The sequence below is a fragment of the Schistosoma haematobium genome, chromosome ZW (genome assembly GCF_000699445.3).
Source record: "Schistosoma haematobium chromosome ZW, whole genome shotgun sequence".
Lineage (NCBI taxonomy): Eukaryota > Metazoa > Platyhelminthes > Trematoda > Strigeidida > Schistosomatidae > Schistosoma > Schistosoma haematobium.
In genome coordinates this window covers 35513450-35534252 of record NC_067195.1, presented here as the reverse complement: position 1 = coordinate 35534252, position 20803 = coordinate 35513450, and the positions used below count along the sequence as shown (strand labels likewise).

The 20803-nt window shown below is 40.2% G+C and overlaps 2 protein-coding genes across 3 annotated transcripts; one reads left to right on the top strand and one right to left on the bottom strand.

Moving 5' to 3' along the window:
* Positions 1–3736: 3736 nt before the first annotated feature.
* MS3_00003405 (uncharacterized protein) lies at positions 3737–14036 on the bottom strand. Its single transcript, XM_035733536.2, has 7 exons — positions 11913–14036; positions 10435–11862; positions 10223–10397; positions 9969–10187; positions 9857–9937; positions 9661–9749; positions 3737–7876 (listed from the first exon to the last, which is right to left on the bottom strand). The coding sequence occupies exons 2-7, from the start codon at positions 10476–10478 to the stop codon at positions 7852–7854; spliced, it is 633 nt and encodes a 210-aa protein (XP_035590068.1). The 5' UTR covers positions 10479–11862; positions 11913–14036; the 3' UTR covers positions 3737–7851.
* Positions 3976–4996, top strand: PGAM5_1 (Serine/threonine-protein phosphatase pgam5, mitochondrial; the record flags this gene model as incomplete). 2 transcript variants are annotated; one of them, XM_051211197.1, is made up of 2 exons in its annotated part: positions 3976–4737; positions 4780–4996. In XM_051211197.1, exons 1-2 carry the CDS (start codon positions 4049–4051, stop codon positions 4928–4930), a joined length of 840 nt encoding a protein of 279 aa, XP_051071235.1. In that variant the 5' UTR covers positions 3976–4048. The 2 variants fall into 2 exon arrangements, with proteins under 2 accessions (XP_051071235.1, XP_012797526.2); XM_012942072.2 differs by having other exon boundaries at positions 3976–4930.
* Positions 14037–20803: the final 6767 nt, after the last annotated feature.

The window sequence follows — 20803 nt, the reverse complement described above, 5'->3', positions numbered from 1 at the left end:
AGCAATGCTTACAATGTCAACGATCAAATGTGCACAGGCACGTAGCCGCCCCCCTCGGTACATTCGCTACGCCTGGTGCTCGCTTCGATCATGCTCACTTAGACATTGTAGGACCACTGCCACCATCGCACGGGTATGGTCACATACGTGCATCGACTGTTTCACCAGATGGCCCGAAGCTATACCCATCACGTCTATCACGGCGGAGACAGTTGCTCACCGCTTCGTAGAACGATGGATAGCACCATATGGTTGTCCCTCGACTGTCACGACTGACCGAGGAAAACAATTTGGGTCCGCATTGTTCTCCTCACTTACTCGGCTGCTTGGTACAGAACGCATACGCACTACCGCCTACCAGCCAGCTTCAAATGGTTTAGTTGAAAGGTTCCACCGTCAACTTAAAAGTGCTCTTCGAGCACACGAAAACGACGACTGGTACGAAACCTTACCGCTCGTTCTCTTAGGTATTCGAACGAGCCTGAAGGCAGATATTCAATGTTCCGCCGCTGAACTTGTATACGGCACGACATTGCGTCTGCCCGGGGAATTCTTCACACCACGGAGCAGACATGATTTCGATAAATCAGACTACGTCCATCGGCGGTCTGCGTTTATGCGAACGCTGTCTCCGGTGTCAACTCGAATACAACATCGACAGGTCACTCTCGAGAGAGAGTTATCTACCTGTTCACATGTTTTCATACAAGTAGATTCGGTACGCAAACCTTTGCAACAACCTTACGAAGGCTCTTTTCACGTGATCACTCATCACGAAAAGACCTTCAGGGTTGATCGACATGGCCGCGTCGAGATCGTCAGCGTTGATCGTCTCAAACCAGCACACGTCGATGACAAGGCCCTATCTGATACCATGAGATTCAATGCTAGACCTATCAAACCTACTAGCGGAATCCTCAAACCATCTTCAGGTCCCACGCTAGATACATCTGAGACCTCATTCTCGCGTCCCGGTCAACAGCACGCGTCATCTGCACCGTCTACGGACGAGACGACAGTCTCACGTCCAGATCAGCAGACCACGACGCCCTTGACTTCGGGTGAGATTGCAGGCTCACGCGACGCGAACGAGACTACCGTCTCACGTTCCGATCGCCGAGTACGGTTGCCCGTACGCTTCCGCGACTAGTCGCACAGTGAACAACCGATATGGTGTAGGGTTATTCCTATACTACACGCATGCTACACTCTTCTCTTTTTTGATTTTCTTTTTGTTTCCGGAGCCCACGCCCTCGACCATCCCCGTTTGGTTCCGCCGACTTCAGTCAACCTTGGCGAAAGCTGGACTGGCCACTCATGCTCTTGTCAACGCACTCAGTCGATATATTGGTTTCGAATGCTTGGCATACGCTTGGTCTCGAACTTGGTCGTTACGGTCGCTTCTGGTCTTTTGGCTCAACGTGGTTTCGTCCTACGTCTGCAGCGTTTCTGGTCCGCATTCCCTACGATTTCAATCTTCAGATTCTGGATACAAACCACTCTGGTGTGGCATGCCAACTCACGCAACAAATACAGCACACCGCTCCTGGTACCGTTCTCCGAAAAAGACCTTCGTTGGCAACTCGACGATCGACGATCGCTTTCCTGTTTGCCAATTCCTCCGTCCTACAACCGCTCGTCAGCCGATCAGTCCCACGATTTAAACCGCCATTTATCGAAAGTGTAAACCCTTTCTAGCGAGGGGCTCCTGTAGTGACTCACGTTTATCACGAGAACACGACTGGTTTAATAAAAACAATTATTATTATAACTGACTGTACCAGTGTTTGTTTTAATGTGCTTTTGTTTAACTGTGCTAATTATAGTCATTTTGTGCTTCCATCACCTTCCATCATTGTTCCGCGGTTTTTGGTACTATTCGCACGTACTCCTGTCTTCTGCTTCCACTTGTACCATTCCTTGGCACGATCTCGGTATTCGTTCAATACCACGAGATCGCCAACGAAATAAACCTGGTTACGTTCGACCTTCGCCTTCTGATCTACTTGGCTCGTGTTTTTTGGTAGCGGTGTTCATAGTCTACCAAGACTCGACTCTACGCTACAAAAGTCTGAGAGTACCATGATAAACGTACTTAACTCGTTGGTTGAATTTCATCAGATGGATAGTTTAAATTTTAATTCTGATAATTCACTTGTTGGAAATGACTCGTTTGGTAATTATGAATTTCAGATAGATAAAGGAAATAGAAATTATAATGTTGAAAATCTTGAAGATTTGACTTAATCGCCAATGAAAGACCATTTTATATACACATTAACACCAAAGTGGCGGTTGTGGTAAATAACTATCACGTCTACTGTTCGACTAAATATTATGTGTTATTAAAATCAGTAGTAATATCATAATACAATTTTATACGGTGCACTTCAGTCTCAAGTTATTTCTTGTACCTTGTCAAAGTTCTAGACTCATATGGGTTAGCAGTGTTGGCAAGGGAAAAAAAGTAGGTAGGTATTTAATTAACTTAGTTGAAATTCGCACTTAAAGTTCTACCAAACTGGACGGTTGCTACATTAGATGACCGACTACATAGCACTTGCTAGTATTAAGTAAATTAGGCAATCATTCAAGCCTAATCCATAACTAACGGGCTGACTTCTAACGACTTGATAAACTTTGAGCCTGTCGAAATGAGAGTTGTTAGCCAGTAGTTGGATGAATATGTTTGTCCGTTGTGAATGAGGAGTTTGACACAAACACCAAATACAAGCAAACATTGGAAGAAGAAGCCGCATGCCAGATATGATCTGGATAAAAGACTTAGTGCAGCAACTACACTTGAAATTTCATTATATATTTAAGGAAATGACATATCCGAATTCTGATGTGGTTTATCACGAGTGATACTATAAAATATAAAATATCAGGCAGAAAGTAAAACAGCCATTTTATTATCCTAGGATGTGCACTTATTTTACAGAGCCAGGTGTGCAATACCCTGGATTTATCGAGAACTTTCCAGTTACTCATTAACTGGCGCACTTTTACTAGAGATTTAGCTTCAAGTATTTAAAAGTACTTCCATTTATCTTCCATAAACACGTCAGCACTTCCTTACCAGAAAAGATGCCACGAATGTTCACAGTTTGTCGCCTTTACACGCAACACCTTTTGATTGGTATACAAGAACATATCCGTCTCACAGCCAAAGATGTCAATAGTACTCGGAGTTTGACAACGCCTTTACACATAACAACTTTATGAATGAAGCATATCAACCGAGTCAAATCAGAAGTCAGAAATGAAAGGGTTCGAAGATGTATTTCAAAAGCTATCGATATGTTGGGAAGCGTTTGGTATAAACTGGTTAGTGGTTGAAAGGGGTGTGTAGAGCGATGTACCCACTAGTGATATAGTGCACATTCGTGACACAGTTTCTTCAGTTAGGTGACTCCCGTAAGACTCATGAAGTCAATACCAATGTCGAAGACCTACATGATCCTGTTCGGTGGAATTATTTACTTTTACACTAATCATAAAAAACTAAACTCATTCAAGTTAAAAGCCTGAACCAAATCCCTTGCAGAATGTTTACTCAGGAGAATGGGAATTAACCGTTAACTAAACGTAACTATATCTAAAATGCTGTATGTCATTCGTAGGTTGTTCATTGACAAACAGATGTACTAACTCAATTGTTTTCCTTCTGTGGTTTATTGAATACATCCCGACTCTCCACAGTCTTTCAAAATTATCAAAACAAGACTTAATTGCCGAACTGTAGGTGCGACATTTTATCTGAAACCATTCTTATGTAATCTTGTCAGACTAGACTTTACAAGTTGTTGGAAGTTAATTTTTAGTTGTGTATTTCTGTAACGAATGATGTGAGCAAAAAAAGCATCAAGTTCTCTTAAGTGTATTCCGTAATCTTTATTTTTGTCTAACATAAGTACTACTGAAACTGTTTGTTCACATCAAAGTTGAAGGTACTTTGAATAATATTGTGTCCACAAATCAAAATGGCGTGCGTCGTTACAGTATGGTAGGGATTTAGCAACATCGTAATAGATTGCACTCTTATATGTCATTCAGTCGTGTAGTACGTCTCGGCTGTTGCGTCACTGGCACAGCGTTATTCGGGGCTAAAGCAGCATGGTCCGCCGATTGGAGTAAAGGTGATCAGGCTCTACCATTTTTTGGCCAGTTGAAAAGTTTAGCAGCCAGCATCAATAAAAGATTTCCATCAATACTAAGTGCTCGTGCTATCTGTAGTGAAAATATCAGTATAAAGCCATGGAACTGGGACTGGGACGGAAGAAATCCCCCTAATATTAGGACGGATGCCTCTTTACAGAATGAAATAGTGATACCAAAACCAAAGTGTACACGACACCTTCTATTTATTCGCCATGGCCAATATCATTATGCGAAAGAAGATTCTGACTGTCACCTGACAGGGCTTGGACGCCAGCAACTGGAATGTACTGGAATGCGTTTACGAGAACTCAATTTCCCATATAGGAAATTATACTACTCCACGATGACGCGTGCTGTCGAATCAGCTGAGTTGGTGTTAAATCACCTTCCCGATGTTCAGGCAGAACCATCAGACGCATTACGCGAGGGTGCTCCTTACGTTCTGGAACCACCCCTCGTATATTACCAACCCACACCAAAAGACATAGAAGAAGATGGCTCCCGCATTGAACTTGCATTCCAAAGACATATACACCGTGCAGATGTGAAACAAGAAGCCGACACATATGAAGTGTTTGTGTGCCATGCAAATGTTATTCGCTATTTTGTTTGTAGAGCTCTACAGTTTCCACCTGAAGCTTGGATAAGGTTTTCCCTTGATCACGGCAGTATAACGTGGCTTGTCGTCCGGCCTGATGGGCGCGTTACGTTGAGATGGTTAGGAAACTCAGGACATATGCCCCCCGAACTCATTTCCGTCCAGTAAATTTCTAGGAACTTTGCTTCATTGTACAGTGTATATTACGTGTAATTAAAGTTTCTTGTTTTGTAATTAATTTCTTGTAAAATTAGATACATTTTCCAGATGGCTGACATGCTATTCTTTTCTCATTGATTACTCACCATTTGTGTGTAATAGTAAAGGCCTTTACATAGTGTTACCTATAAAAAAACATTGGAAGCAGTCAATGGCGTAAACTGCTCTGCCAGCGTTTTGGACTTTCTATAGCTCAATACTTAAATAGTAGATTAAATCATTAGTTACGACAGATATTATTGGAACACTTAACGCAATTAAGTGCATGCTCATGTGTGGCTTCAGGCTAGTGAGGTTAGCTAGATTCCTTAACCAAATGAGTAGCTTAGACGCAAAATCCGACTAATCTAACCACCGATCTAATTTTATTGGTACTTGCTTTTGAAGACAAATTCTAGTCAGCACATCATGGATTTGGTTACTTTGTCAAAAATAAGAATGACCATAAAATTGGGCACCGTAGATCTTCCATACATACCAACCAAACCAAAAGCCTACTGGAATCTTAAAAGTAATAGTTGCGTATTGGAGCCTCTTTTGCCTAATGTATGTAAAGCATAAAAATGAGAACAATGTTAAAACTTATTGTCGTAAATTTAGTATACTGGTAAGCGAGTTAACACGGAAAGGTAAGAAAGTAAGTCTGTAGATCTGCTTATATTTTCATTAAGCTCAAATGCTTAACAACTCATTTGCTGCCTTGGTTTTGGATCAGATCCTTTCCCTCTATTTAACTAAATAAGGAGTTCAGATAAACTTTTTGAAAGAGCGAGTAGTTTTTGGTGGTCTGTGAATCATATACTCTTACTCTGTTAATAGCAATACGACTTGGAAAGAAATACGAATCAGTACTGTGTACTGTAAGAAACGCAAACCTTGATATTGAAAAAAGGTATTGTTCTTTAACAATAACTGAATGGTAGTTTGGAAACAGTACTTCCTATGATTTATTATTAGATAGCTAAACAAGTAAATTACGGTCGTTTGACTTTGTGAATATCTACTTATACAATTAGTCGTTACGATGATATTACTTACCAAACAGATCTTGTACTGCTACTTTGATAACAAAGATTTCCCTGTGTTTAGGCCTTAGGTCTTGATGTTTATTCACAACCCTTTTAAATGACAAAAACACATGACCGACTCAGTAATAAATGGAAGAGAATTATATACAATGAACTCAAAGTAAATTGAGTTTCTAGGAACGTATTCCAGTACAATTAGAACAATGTGTTTATATGTATTCGTGTGCAAAGTTATGACCGGTGGAGGTTAACTGTTTTGGGGATTAAACAGTTTCGTACTGACAACTGATGCATTATTTCACAAATTAAATGAAGTTAAAAATGTCGGCCACTCAACTAGAACTTAAAAGTCAAGATGCAATATGTTGTCTGAAGTCTGGAGGCCGGGTTTGATCCTTGACGTTGCCATAAATTCTTATCATAAAAAAGTTCCAATCCAGGAAGCATCTCTAAAATACTTAATTTAAATAATTCTTTAGCTTATACCAGTTCGCAGCAAAAAATATTCAGAACTCAAACTGATCTCCGTAAAGTTGAGGTCGAAAGGACTATTGTCGTAAGTTGCAACATCTCTTAAGGGGTATTTTCCTGACGGGAAGCGCTTGAATGCTTTGCTAAAAATGCAGAAGCGAGGTCGAGGGTAGTCAACTACCAACTGGACATTATAAAGCGTCACTGCAGGCACTGCTTTGGGAAAGAAGGGTCTGTCATATATTCCAGTTTGAAACTAGTGAGGTGAAACGCAAACAAACGATTACCTTGTGAAAACAGTATTACGAAATAAGCAGTTTAACAGGAATTCTAAACATGATCATTCCCAAGTTTTCTTTTGTAATTAACTGTCTAGCGATAAACGATGAAGTAATAATGACATTTTCGTAACCCTCAGGAGGCATACTCCGTCTGTTTAAGCCTAACTTCTCATAGCTTAACAATTTGGGCTTATCTGATTGTATATTCGAAAAAACGCTATTACCTCTCGGCCGATGTTGTCTGTATCAAATACTAATTCTACTCATATGAGTTGTTAGTGTACAAGGTACCAGAAGTTGATTATGTAGCTTACTTAACTCCATCGCACCAGATCCCTGATGATCCGAATCCAGAATTAGGCACTGTCAAATACGGGAAAAATTTTGTTTTGTGTAACATGATGGATGTGTTAACGCATTTCCTTAGGTAGTTGAAGAGTGAAGACCAAAATGTGACATCTAGACGTTTCATATCCGAAAGAAAATCCCGTGGTCACGAGATTCTTTCCGTCAGTTGTCAGAGAGGAAGTTTGGTCTATTACAAAGTTATTAACACCTCGTTTTTCTGTCAACCAAATCTAATCGATCTCCTGGATAGTATCATGACCGACAAAACCCATTTGATTCCAGCTAGCTTTATAGCGTTTTGGCTTCATTCATCAAAGGATTAAGCTGTAGCGAATAACTTTTATCACGTAACAAACTAATACAAAACATTACGTGGGATAGCACGAAGTCTGTTCTCAGATACTGACTATAGGCATAAATACTGGTAAAACCACGGTGATTTGGACATACTCAACAGCCACTAACCAAAGGGCATTTAGAAAAAACCGAAGATAGATCGCAAACTTGTTGCCACTAACAGTACAACCCAATATTCAGCTTAATGATTCTACACCAAAGAGAAACGGTGAAGTAACTAACAATTAACAAGAACACATTGAAAAAAGTAATAAAACATCAAAACGACAGAGCATGAAGTATTACATTTAAATCTATTTGTCTCCAGATTTCTGCAAATGAGTGTATTCGCTTCCAATATTTTAGAGGCCTATTCGGAAGACCGGTCTCGGAAAAAACCATATTGTTATTGACAGTTTTCCATTTGTTCTCTGCAAAAATATATGATACCGATAAATAACAATTCTACAGGATAATGTGACTTTCTGGCTACTTTCACAAGGTATAGTTCATACATAGATCTCATATTTGATAATAATCCACTTTAATTGATAGTGTCATGGTTTAATATACATCTATATCACGAGTTGGCATCACTAGTAAGTCATTGTAATTTTGCCAGTTTCTGTCTGGATTCGTACTTTCTTCATAATTCCTTGGTTTCTACTGAATGTTTGTAATGCTCAGTATACCTAATTTACATTAGGTATTGTATTTTGAAAATAGATAGAAAAAATAGGCTTAGAAGTGTTGTGAAATATTCTGTAAAGTGAAGTAATCAAGTATATGGCAACCCGATTTTAATGATTGAAACATCCGTGACTCTCTAGTAACGTATTCACTCTAAAACACAAAGCGATGCATGCTCAATTGGTCACATAATATACAACGACAGGATAAAACTTTTCCTGGTTCAGTTTTACTTTACACATCGACCTATCACCCGAGTTAATAACAGAAATTGGCGTTCGTTGGAGCTTTCTGCCTACTCAAATTGTATCCACTTATATAAGTACAAAGGGGCACCGAATACATATACACCACACAAGTCACTTGATTTGTGTGTGGGCTGTGATACTGCCAGAGGGCCCAGACCGAAGCAGGTTTACGCAAGTTCATTCACAGACTACCTCGACACGCGATAATTAGTGGCATAGGAGTAAGTCCTAAGAAAGCTATTGCAGCCAAACTAAGATGCATCATCAGTCCATGAAAACAATAACAGGTAAACTGACCCATGTAGGTATCTACATACTACCTGGTTGGGGTCTGAGTGATTATCGTAACCAGTGGAGACTGGGTGAAGTAGCTCAGAATCATTCGCTACGCCGCAAGTCCGGCGACCAACGACTGGTTCATACGCCATTTGTTCCTTCAGGAAACTGGAGCCCATGTGCACCATTGGATTGTAAACAGGGTTTTCCAACTCCCCTAGATGGACTCACCGTGTCCGCAAACCCGGTTGAAGCGCCGGACATTCGCATTTCGTCCTCTCAATTTCGTAAACAACCCCACCACGAGAAGGCAGTGAGTAGGACTTCCTTGGCAGTGGCTGTATACGCGTGGCCATATGAGAGGATTTGGAGAGGGAGAGCTGACTCTCCCTACCCTCGGCCGCACCAAGGCATTTAATGATTCTTTTTCTTTACGCCGTATACACATAAATAAATGACTAGCAAACTACAACGACCAAATCAACACTTGAACGATTTTATTGTAATCTTTAATGTTGTTTTAAACTTGGGTTAATTTTAATTTGGTCATTTTTTCTCTGAAATGGTTTACACTGAGTCACGAAACGTCAGAAAATCTAATTTTTCTACTCATTCGGATATTACAAATATATTATTTTTATTTATAATCTTTACCGCTGTTTAATTCTGTTAACCACAACGGTTTAAATACCCCTACTGAATTATTTTTACCGTAATTGTAAACCCTTGTTAGAAATTACCGAAAATATGTACTTAATCAAAATGTACCTCACAATATTTATACTGAAATAATAGAGTTGATTTTCGCGGAATTGAACAAAAAAGACCAGAGGGTTTATACATAAAAATACTTTCTAAGGACTCTTATCAAGGGGCTTTAAGTGTCAAATTATACTTCATGTGAATAAAAATGAAATATTACAAAATAATATTCATGAGATTAAAAGATGGTTATTGAACCACACGGTGATTAATCATAATTTTAGGCAGAAAAAACGTACTCATGTAATGATGTGTTATTTGACGCTCTTTCAGTTGCGGTGGATAAAGGTATTTGTTCAATTACTGAACAATATTTATTGGCACCTTCCTGAAAGACCAATCGGAAAACAGGTTAGGGTTAACAACACGAAAAGTTACATTACTCAAGCGTAAAAAACATATTATGGTTAAAATCAGTTAGCAAATAGAACTCACTTGGTTTTTAGTTATTCTGGTGAGTAAATGAAGTTTCTGAAACGTATCATACCAATACTTCACAACAGTCTCATAGTTATTCTACAATAGTACGAATAGAAGCTAAACATACAGGAAAACTGTAGATTGTCACTTCTAAATGCTGATTCTTTTCATGTTTGATCGGTATTTCACGTACGGATTCTAACTCATCTTCTGAAGTGTGGGATATAATATCAGTATTCTCAAGGTTTGAGACTCCAGATTTCGGTGTAAACCTCTGTTCGGCACATATGTTTGTAAAAGTGACGTATCCTGAACGCTTTTTCGACCTGCGAGTACAATCAGAAAGCTGGGAATCACCTTTAAATGTGGAAATCTACCTACATCCCAGTTATCTGCAGCGTATAAACTTTTTATCTCTCCAACGTCATCAAATTCTATTCTCTTAGTCGAATAAATTTGAGAATTGATTGAAGTCTTCGAAGCATCATCCTGTAAACTGTTAAGTACATCTCGAGACTTCTTTGCTTTTCGGCGTTTTTTATAGGGTTTACGCACACTAAGTAATTTAGACACACTATTTGCAAGGAGTATACTTGACGTTTTGCGTATCAACATCTTCACTAGATTCTTCCTGCATGTCAAGGAATTTTCTCCCTTCAGTATTCTAAAGGGAAAATTGGACTGAATAATGATATGCAATAAAAGATAACTGGACTGTCGTTTTTCTGTTTTTTATAACAGTTCCATCCACCTGTTTCAATCAACAAAAATGGAGGGAAGTTATGATGAACAAATAAAAAGTAGTATGTGCTCACTGAAATGAAGAAATGTCCGGTCTCTTTGGAACAATTCTGAAGGGTCTCACGCTGAAACGAAATTCCCGTCTAGTATTCCCCAATGGTAAGTGGTGGTTTTGTGATTAAACCCATAGAATTATAACTAGTAAACTCTAGGTTGAAAACTCACTGCTTTGGCAAGCGGGTTAGTGTCATTAGCTTTTATACGAAGTGTGGCTCGAAATCGAGTACATAAACCCATAGTTTGTGAATTACATTGAAACCAAACTATAATTTTTGAAAGGCGAAATTTAATGGATAGTAATCGTTGTGTATGGGTCATGTCACCTATGGTGTATAGCTACTGGTTTTATTTTGGGATACCTAGCTTGAAAAGTCCCAACAGAACTGTGAATAAAGCCTTAGACTTCTTCAAATATTTCTTTTTGGATGTCTTGAGTCTTTTTATGAAATCGGTCCTCACCAGTAGCATCATGTGGTGACTTAGTATGTACCACGCATGCTGTAATAGATTACGTCTCCAAACAAATAGATTGTCTTACACCCCATGATGAGAACTATAAACCTAACTCCGACATTTCTTGTCGGAAATTTTTGCCACACGCCGACAATACTTTGAAAATCCATATTCGTTGGACAACTTGAAGACTAATTTGAATTTACCTGTTATACCAATGTTTGTTGTGATATTTTTGGACTAAATACTAGTTGTATTTATGAACACATTATTTTCATTGCCAAAACATTTTCTGAGCATCTTACAAATTATCACTTTCTATTGAATGTCAACCACTACTTTACAATATCCAACTTTTCAAGTCATAATAGCTGAAGTGCGTCCGAACATCATGCATACATACCAAACTTGTTTTTTCATTTAAACCGATACGAAAGTGGTATATGAAAATTTATTAGGTTCTTTGATTGCCTTGAGCAATAATGTAAGTATATTTGAAATGGGACTCTCTCACTGTAAATACAAAATATTGCTACAGGACTGACCTGTGTCAACACCTAAAATAAGGATAGGAAGCGAATTAGTTGAGTGTGTCCATCGCTTCACTTGTCTTGGCAGTCTCATCAATCTTGAAGGTTTGGTGTCTAACGAAACCTGAACACAGGTTCCAAAACCTCGACTGGTTTGTAGATAAACTTGTCACTTGCGGTATAGCCAAGAAGTCTGTTTCCCAACCAAAGAACACATTTACTGTACAGCATTTTGCTCTGTTATGAGAATGGAACATGGTCATTAGGAATATTTATTCGTAGGTTACTTGTATTCGATTACAGGTTTTTTTCGAAACATTCCTCGCATATTTTTGGACAACCGATTGAGCAACGTTGAGGTTAGGTATACACTACCAGATAAAAATGGTAAACGATTCAATAAGATAGTGAATTTGCATCAATTAAGGTGGCTAAGACATGTTACGTATACTCAACTACCATTTACCTCGACGAGTGACGCTGTCTGGCGTAGGAAGGAGTAGACTGGGAGGCAGATAGAGGCGGCCAAACCAAGATGTGCCACCAATCCATCAAGCCATTGGTAATTGGATTGAACCCTCTTAGTAGGTGCACGCTAACTGAGTGAGGTCCGCGTGATTATCCTAGCAATGGTTGGGCACAATTTAGAATCGTTCGCAATGGTGCAGGTCAATTTACTCTGTCTTCCCTTGGAACTTGAGTCTCAAATCTCCTTACAACTTTTTTCTTCTATATCAAATCCTTTTACTAATACTGGTACGACTACTTCTACTATGAGGTTTGTATTGATGGCCATTCGTACCAACGCCTTTGTGTTTAAACGAAATGATTTGTATTGATAGTTTTATCTGTGCTAATGCGGTATGGCAAATTGGACCGATGAACATGTGTCAAACACTACGTTGCACATAACTCACCGACATGAGACCCTAAGTTAAATTGTACCGAATTCCAAAATGTACGGACATAGTTTGTCCTTATTATGATACAGTTTTGTTCCTAAATTGTTTAAACTGGATAGATACTTCGAGTGATTCACAGTCGCTTGCCCAATAATAAACAGATGGTAAAAATACTGAGTTCCTCAGGTCACCAGAAACAAACGTCAAGACAGTGCATAAACATTTACTGCTGTTAGTAAGCTCCAAAGTCTACGACATTTTGAGATCATAAGGTAGCATGGATTCTAGCGGAAATAGATGAGAACTCTTGACTTGTTGTACCTAGGTATTTAGTTAGTATTCAGATGACGGAGATTAAGGTACGACAAATCGGTTCCTAAGAAGAATTATATTTATGAAGCCTGAGACTATTGGAAAAACTGTTGAGGGAAGGGTTGAGTGATGTTATTTAAAAAATTCTGGGCTGACTGGATATACATCCACGTGAGATTATGGTGTCATACGTATGACATCAAAATTTAAAATAACTCGACTACATGAAAAAACGAACAAAAAATTTTCATGCTGACAAAAAAAGTTGTGAATCTGGTGTGGACATAGTATTTAAAAGATCAAAACGAGTAAGCGGTTATGATACTAATGCAGTAGTTGGACTGCTCCCACTAGGACCAGTTACTGAAATCCAAATAATAGACAACAAGATTATCCCTTGTATGGTTAATTGTTGCCGGGTGAAGCATACTTTAACCAATTCTTGTAGTAATTAAAGTGATGAGGTAGTCACCTAGATACGACCACTTGATTGATTAACGTTGAAATCACGTTACTTGTAATTTTGTCTATAATCCAAAATCCATTTTATCGTTCCCTAAGTCGAACAAGTCAAATGACTTTAGTAGTGTTTGGGTTATCTCATCGGAGTAAATGCGCTACCTGTAAGCTCATTTACCAACAGTTAACCGGACCAGAATGAAGGACTACGCATAATTATACTCCTCAAAATCCTAAGGTGAACGGACACACCGAGAACCTTATGATTTTGCTCAAATGCGTGCTTCAACTAACTAAACTTGGATCTATTATGATCTTTGCTTCAACTGAGTGGACTAACCTTTCTGCGTACCATAGGTTTTGGCAAATGTTCACAAGAAAGCCAACAATGCGTACGCATTGTTGAACCTGGCACATTTGTGTACTGTTTGAAGTCGCAACACCACTTTACCGCAGAGAAATGTATGCATAGTAGGAGTAGTAATAGTATAAGTGGTGCCAAGAAACTTAAGGTATTTACAATGTAGTTCAAGAAAAAAGAACAATTTCATGAAATCTGAATTGGTATGTTTTAGTTTCGAAACCCAGTATCTAAGTTGAGACAAATGGTGACTGCATCTACGTCATTATGAAAAGACTATACTTTGTGGACGAATCAAAGGAACTTAAGATAACAATGACAAGGTAAATAAAAAGTCAGATCCGCTCGAAGTCACCCGCCGTTTCGTTCAAACGACCTTCAGCAGTCTGAATGAGGCGGCCACTTCGTGATTCAATTGCTAAGGGTTTGTTGGGTGTCCTTTGAGATGCATGAATATTGCGTGGAACCAACAGAGGAAAAAAGTATGTTTGGTCGTGGTTGATCACTTTACAAATTGGTGTGAGGCGATTCTCTTAGGAAGCATGGGTTGGTTGTTTTGAGCCAGTTCGGTTACTTGTATCAACTTTGAGAGCACACTTTTCGAAGAATTGTGTCAAGTTTGGTAGATTCGCAAAACGCAAACTACTGCCTACCATCCAGAAGGCAATGGGATTGTTAAGCAAATTCATAGAACCGTCGAAACACTACCAAAAACATTTGCTAATCAGGAAGAAGCCAGATCGCTTCAAACGAATGTCTACTGGCATATCGCGGTAGCGTCCACACATCGACTGTACATGTGCCACATCTGCTATGGGCAGGAAGCGATATCAGGCTTAAAGCAAATGTACTAACACCCACGATGTACCAAGACACATTATGGATATCCTACATTATTGTGAAGCTTCAAGAGGATGTATCGAGCTATTACAATATGGCATTAGCGTAGTTGGGTGTGGCACAAAAACATCGAAAAGATCATTATGGTAGAAGGGCCTGTGTTTACAAATTTCCCCTATATCTGACTCCAATAAATAATATCGCGTTAACCGACTATTTAATGCAGGCTAAATCTTCTAGTAGAATTATGGATTTACTCGAGATTATTCAAAAGCCTGAACAATAGTTACAGAGACAGTTTATTGTGAATTACCGGTAAAGTCCTCAAGCGTACAGGAAGCGAGCACAAAGGGTAAACCAAGAGTGTGTGTGTTGAAAATCCATATATATATATATATTCGAGTGTTAATCAAGTACGGATAAATCATTGATTGTCTGTGTATCACAACCGATGGGAGAACGGATTGAAAATTGATGGACAGACGTGTGCTCAATCATATTCACACAGAAAAGTACATGGTGGATCAGGTGTCTAAATTGCAGTGAGCAGATAAATAATACGAAAGTTGAATGGGTTTACTACAGGCCCATGGAGTGCTCTTTCAACCAAGAGAAAAGGTATGACCAAAAACAGAAATTTAACCTGTAGGAGCAATCACTAAACACGGGAAATGGAAAAAGTCTTGTGAAGTACCAGCCTTAACAGAATCTACGTCTGTAATAAAATATACTAAAGACGATTCTCGATTATCTATGATTGTTTTCTATAGTTGCCCGAAACCGGCGTATGACTGTAAATGATATATATCTAGCCAAAGATTGTATCTTGCTTTTTAAAAAGGTGATTTATTATTATGTTTTGTTCAATTTATTGCAGGTCTTAATGTGAGGAAGGAAAATTGACTTCTATCCTGTTGTAATTTTGCGTTGCAGTTTGTGCTTCGATACGGATGTTCACTTGGCGTTAATGTTAGATTACTAACTATGCGTGTAAATAAATCCCTAAAATAAATTGCTCTGTAAGTTTTCGACATTGGATGCTGACCACATGTTTTAGTGAACTCATCTAGCTGAAGGCGCTCGATCAGGCATCCGTACCAGATCACGTGGGGTGACGCCGTGCTCAACATCTACCGCAATCGCTAGCCAGATTAGATCAGAGAATTCCGATATATTGGTCATCGCCAAATATACTCTTCCGATCTCCTCGACTCTGTCTTTTGATTTCTCTCGGTGGGTACAAATTATATTAGAAGGTGTTACTGGTAAAAGCGTTGTCAAACACTGAATACCTGTGTCATCTTCATTGGTGAGACCGACGTGATCTGGTACACCTAATTGCAACGGTGAGTGTTCCTTTTTGGGATTTTTATATACTATTACCTTATTTTTTATTTTTTTATACATTGTAATATTTTTCCTCGTGTTTTAAGATATCTATATATTATTCCCTCGTATTCTCGTACCTTATATTCCCCAATGACCGAAAAGACTCCTAAAGTTTTTAAGATTAAAACCATGACTTAACCTTCGTTTCAACTCATGCCTTTCTGGCCCGACAACATCGAAGCCTGGTTCTGCTACGCAGAAGCCGACTTCCACGAGCACGGCGTGATCGACACACGTGCACAATTCCTCGCAGTAGTCAAGGCACTACCGCGCGAATTCAACGGGTACGTAACACCTAGTATGTTTACTAGTGATGTTTCTGAACCTTACGAAACCTTAAAACGTTCGATTGTTAAACGAGGAGACCTAACCGATTGACAAAGGTTAGATCAACTCTTTAATAATATAGACCTGCAGCACGGTTCTGCGACGGACAGGTTGCAAAGGATGAGAGAGGTTATAGGCTCTTCTTGTCTAAACTTCCCCAACAGGTGCAAGCGGTTCTGGTCTCGTTTCAGAACAACGCCCTAGACGAACTGGCTGCATCTGCCGATCGTATCTTAGAAATTACGAAATCTTCTACTCCCGAGGTATTTTCAGTCAAAGAAAAGCCTCAAACGACTCAGAATGACATAATCAAGTTATGCCATACACTCACGCGTTATCTTAGTCTTCGTACCGACCGTAAGAGATCGCGCACCCTACGTAGAAGCACTTCACGTAAGCGATCTGTCTCTAGACCACGAGAGACGGATAACCCCGACTGGTGCTGGTATCATAACCAGTATGGAAAGTCTTCCAGAAATTGCAGAAAACCCTGCAATTTTCCCAACACGAAACCGACTGACCCGAAAAACAACTCGGGAAACTTCCAAGCCGGCACGCGTTAACGGCAACCGTAGCCGGCGAACATAGCCGTCTGTTGTACGTCACAAATGTGACAACGAGAGTTCGCTACCTCGTCGACACTGGCGCAGAAGTTAGCGTTCTCCCGGCGAATTCCAACGACCGGCTTCACGAATCGGCTCTAAACTTACAGGCGGCAAACGGAAAACCTATCGCTACGTATGGCAAAAGGTACGTTTACCTTAACATGGGCTTACGCAAACCCATTCACTGGATCTTCGTTGTTGCAGATGTTTCTATGCCAATTATTGGTATGGACCTTCTACAACACCATAATTCAATCATCGATACGCGCAAACGGAGGCTAGTGGACGGAAACACTAATTTATCCGTTTGCGTAACTTCCTTCTCTGGTTGCAGATTATCCCCAGTCACAATTAAGCATATGATAGACACACTTTATCAGCCACTACTCGATAAGTATCCTGGGATACAACAAACGCAACCGAGATTACCGTGTGTAACCAGCAACGTTACACATCACATCGCGACTACAGGACCACCTGTATTTTCTAAAGCACGACGACTAGCTCCCGAAAAGCTAAGGTTAGCGAAAAACGAGTTCGACCATATGATAGACTTAGGAATCATACGACCGTCAAGTAGCCCATATGCATCGCCGTTGCACATGGTCCCTAAAAAGGACAGCAACGATTGGCGTCCAACCGGTGACTATCGGCGATTGAACGCGAAAACCATTCCCGATCGTTACCCGTTGCCTCACATTCACGATTTGACAGCTACCTTGAAAGGTACAACTGTCTTTTCGAAAATCGACTTGGTTAAAGCGTATAACCAAATCCCTATGGCTACTGACGACATACAGAAAATAGCTATCATAACTCCCTTCGGACTCTATGAATTTTTGCGAATGCCTTTCGGTCTAAGGAATGCTGATCAAACATTCCAAAGATTCATAGACGACGTTTTTCGAGGTCACAACTTCGTACATGCGTATGTTGACGACTGCCTAATCGCAAGTCCGGACAGAGAAACACATCTCAAGCATCTGGATCTTGTTTTCGAACGACTACAAAAACATGGCACTACTGTAAACGTTCAGAAATGCCAATTTGGAACCGACTCATTAGACTTTCTGGGACACACTATCGATGCTCAAGGTATCCGACCCCTTAGAACTAAAGTGGCGGCCATTCTGGATTACCCAGAACCGACCACCGTCAAGCAATTACGCACGTTTAACGGCCTGGTAAGTTTCTATAGACGTTTCATACCGAAATGCGCATTACTTATGAAACCTCTGACCGACCAACTTCGTGGTAATGCGAAATCCATTAATTTGGACGACACCGCACGAAAAGCATTCTCCACAGTTAAGGAACTGATCGCTAAAGCAACAATGCTTGCACATCAGGACACTGAAGCACCCATTAGCATCGCAGTAGACGCATCCGACTCAGCAACCGGAGGAGTCTTACAACAATGGGTTAACAACTCCTGGCAACCCTTGGCATTTTTCTCTAGAAGGTTGCTAGACACCGAATCGAGGTACAGCACATTCGGTAGGGAACTCCTAGCTATGTATTGTGCTGTACGGCATTTCCAACACTATATCGAAGGCTGTGAATTCACTCTTTTCACGGACCATAAACCGCTCACTTTCTCGTTAAGCTCTCCTTCTGACAAGTACTCTCCCCGTGAGTCTCGACAACTGGACTACATTTCGCAGTTTACTTCGGATATTCAACACATCTCTGGAGCAAACAATGTAGTTGCAGACGCCTTATCTCGCATAACTTCCTTGAACAGTATCCAAGGCATCGACCTTCTTAAACTCGCCGAGCTTCAAAAAGAAGACAGTGATCTTCAGCACGAGTTATCGTCCACAACACTTAAACTACGCATCAAACAGATGGGAACAGGTAAGGAAACCTTACTTTGTGACACATCGACAGGTAGGAATCGCCCAATCGTGCCGAAACATTATCGACGCAATGTCTTCAATACATTGCACAAACTTTCTCATCCAGGTGTTCGTGCAACCATCAAGCTTATAGCAGAACGGTTTTGCTGGCCTGGCATGAATAAAGACGTGAGGGAGTGGGCACGCTCCTGTGTAAGCTGTCAAAAATCTAAGGTTATCAGACACAATAAATGTCCCCTAGGCTCGTTTAAAACTCCCGATGCTCGTTTCGACCATGTTCATCTGGATTTGGTAGGACCTTTACCAGATTCAAATGGATACTCTTACCTCTTAACCTGCGTAGACCGTTTCACTCGATGGCCAGAAGCAGTACCTATTAAGGACATCACTGCTGAAACAGTGGCCCTCACCTTCGTCGAACGATGGGTAGCAAACTTCGGTTGCCCTTCAACCATCACCACAGACCGCGGACGTCAGTCTGAATCTGAACTTTTCCGTCGTCTGACCACACTTTTGGGAATCACTCGCTTCCGAACGACTGCCTACCATCCACAAGCAAACGGGTTGGTAGAACGCTTTCACCGACAACTAAAAGCTTCACTATCAGCTGCAAACGTTTCACAGTGGACCGACGCTCTTCCACTCGTCTTACTAGGTATCCGCAATGCAGTGAAAGCTGACATTGGATACACTGCGTCTCAACTCGTTTATGGAACGACACTTCGACTTCCAGGAGAATTCGTGGATCCTTCATCCTCGTCAGTGAACATGGACCTAACCTCCTACACGAACAGGCTTACAAACGCAATGCGTTCAGTTAAACCTGCTTCCACTCGACCACAATCAACCGATGTTTTCGTTCAACCTAACTTACGATATAGTACACACGTTTTCGTTCGTCGAGACTCGCATCGACGACCATTCGAATCAGCATACGAAGGACCCTTCAAAGTTCTTCAACGTGAATCTAAGTACTATATAGTCGACAAGAACGGAACAAACGATAGCATCAGCATCGATCGCTTAAAAGCAGCGTATTTAGAAGGAAATCCTATCCACGTCGATTTTCCTTCAGTACAATCGAACGACACGACTCCACTCATAATTTCTCAACCGACAACCAACACTAGCGATGATACTTCGAATGTATCTGAAAATATACCTAAAACGACGCGTTCTGGAAGAAGAGTAAGATTTCCAGAACATTTAAACGACTACTGCACGTAAGGCACTACTCGACATTTTATATTATCTCGATCTTTCTTTTTAACGATATATAATTTTTTTTAAAAAAAGACAATTTTATTATGCCTATATATTTTTATTTTTATTTTAAAAAAAACAAACATAAAAAACATTTTTTTAACGCTATTATGTGTGCTTGAGTATATTTTCCATTTTTCGCCGACATTGTGTTTTTACGCACATACGAATGTATTTCGACATGCACTTACAGTTTCTTTTTTCTTTTCCAGGACGGCTGGAAAAGAACGATGACGTTTATGAGGAGCCGAAATTTTCACTGTACATTTTCTTTTTTTACTATGTTGTACCTCCGTCCCATATAGTAAGGAAGGACGACCAGACGCTGCTAAATTTAGTAAGCTATCAGAAGAGTGTTTACCAACGACAAACTCGTTGGGTTTAAACTTCTGGCTGGTCACGTCTTAGGGTCATCATTGCCACACTAGGGGGGGAGTGATCTGTAGCAGTAAATAAATCCCCAAAATAAATAGCACTGTAAGTTTTCGACATTGGATGCTGACCATATGTTTTAGTGGACTCATCTAGCTGAAGGCGCTCGGTCAGGCATCCGCACCAGATCACGTGTGGTAACGCCGTGCTCAACATCTACCGCAATCGCTAGCCAGATTAGATCAGAGAATTCCGATATATTGGTCATCGCCAAATATACTCTTCCGATCTCCTCGACTCTGTCTTTTGATTTCTCTCGGTGGGTACAAATTATATTAGAAGGTGTTACTGGTAAAAGCGTTGTCAAACACTGAATACCTGTGTCATCTTCAAAATTATTGATTAATTGATTGATTGAATCAATTCGTTTAATTGGGCAGTTTAAGTCAGAAGCCAACTGAGCTGAGAATATGTATAATTATGGTCTAC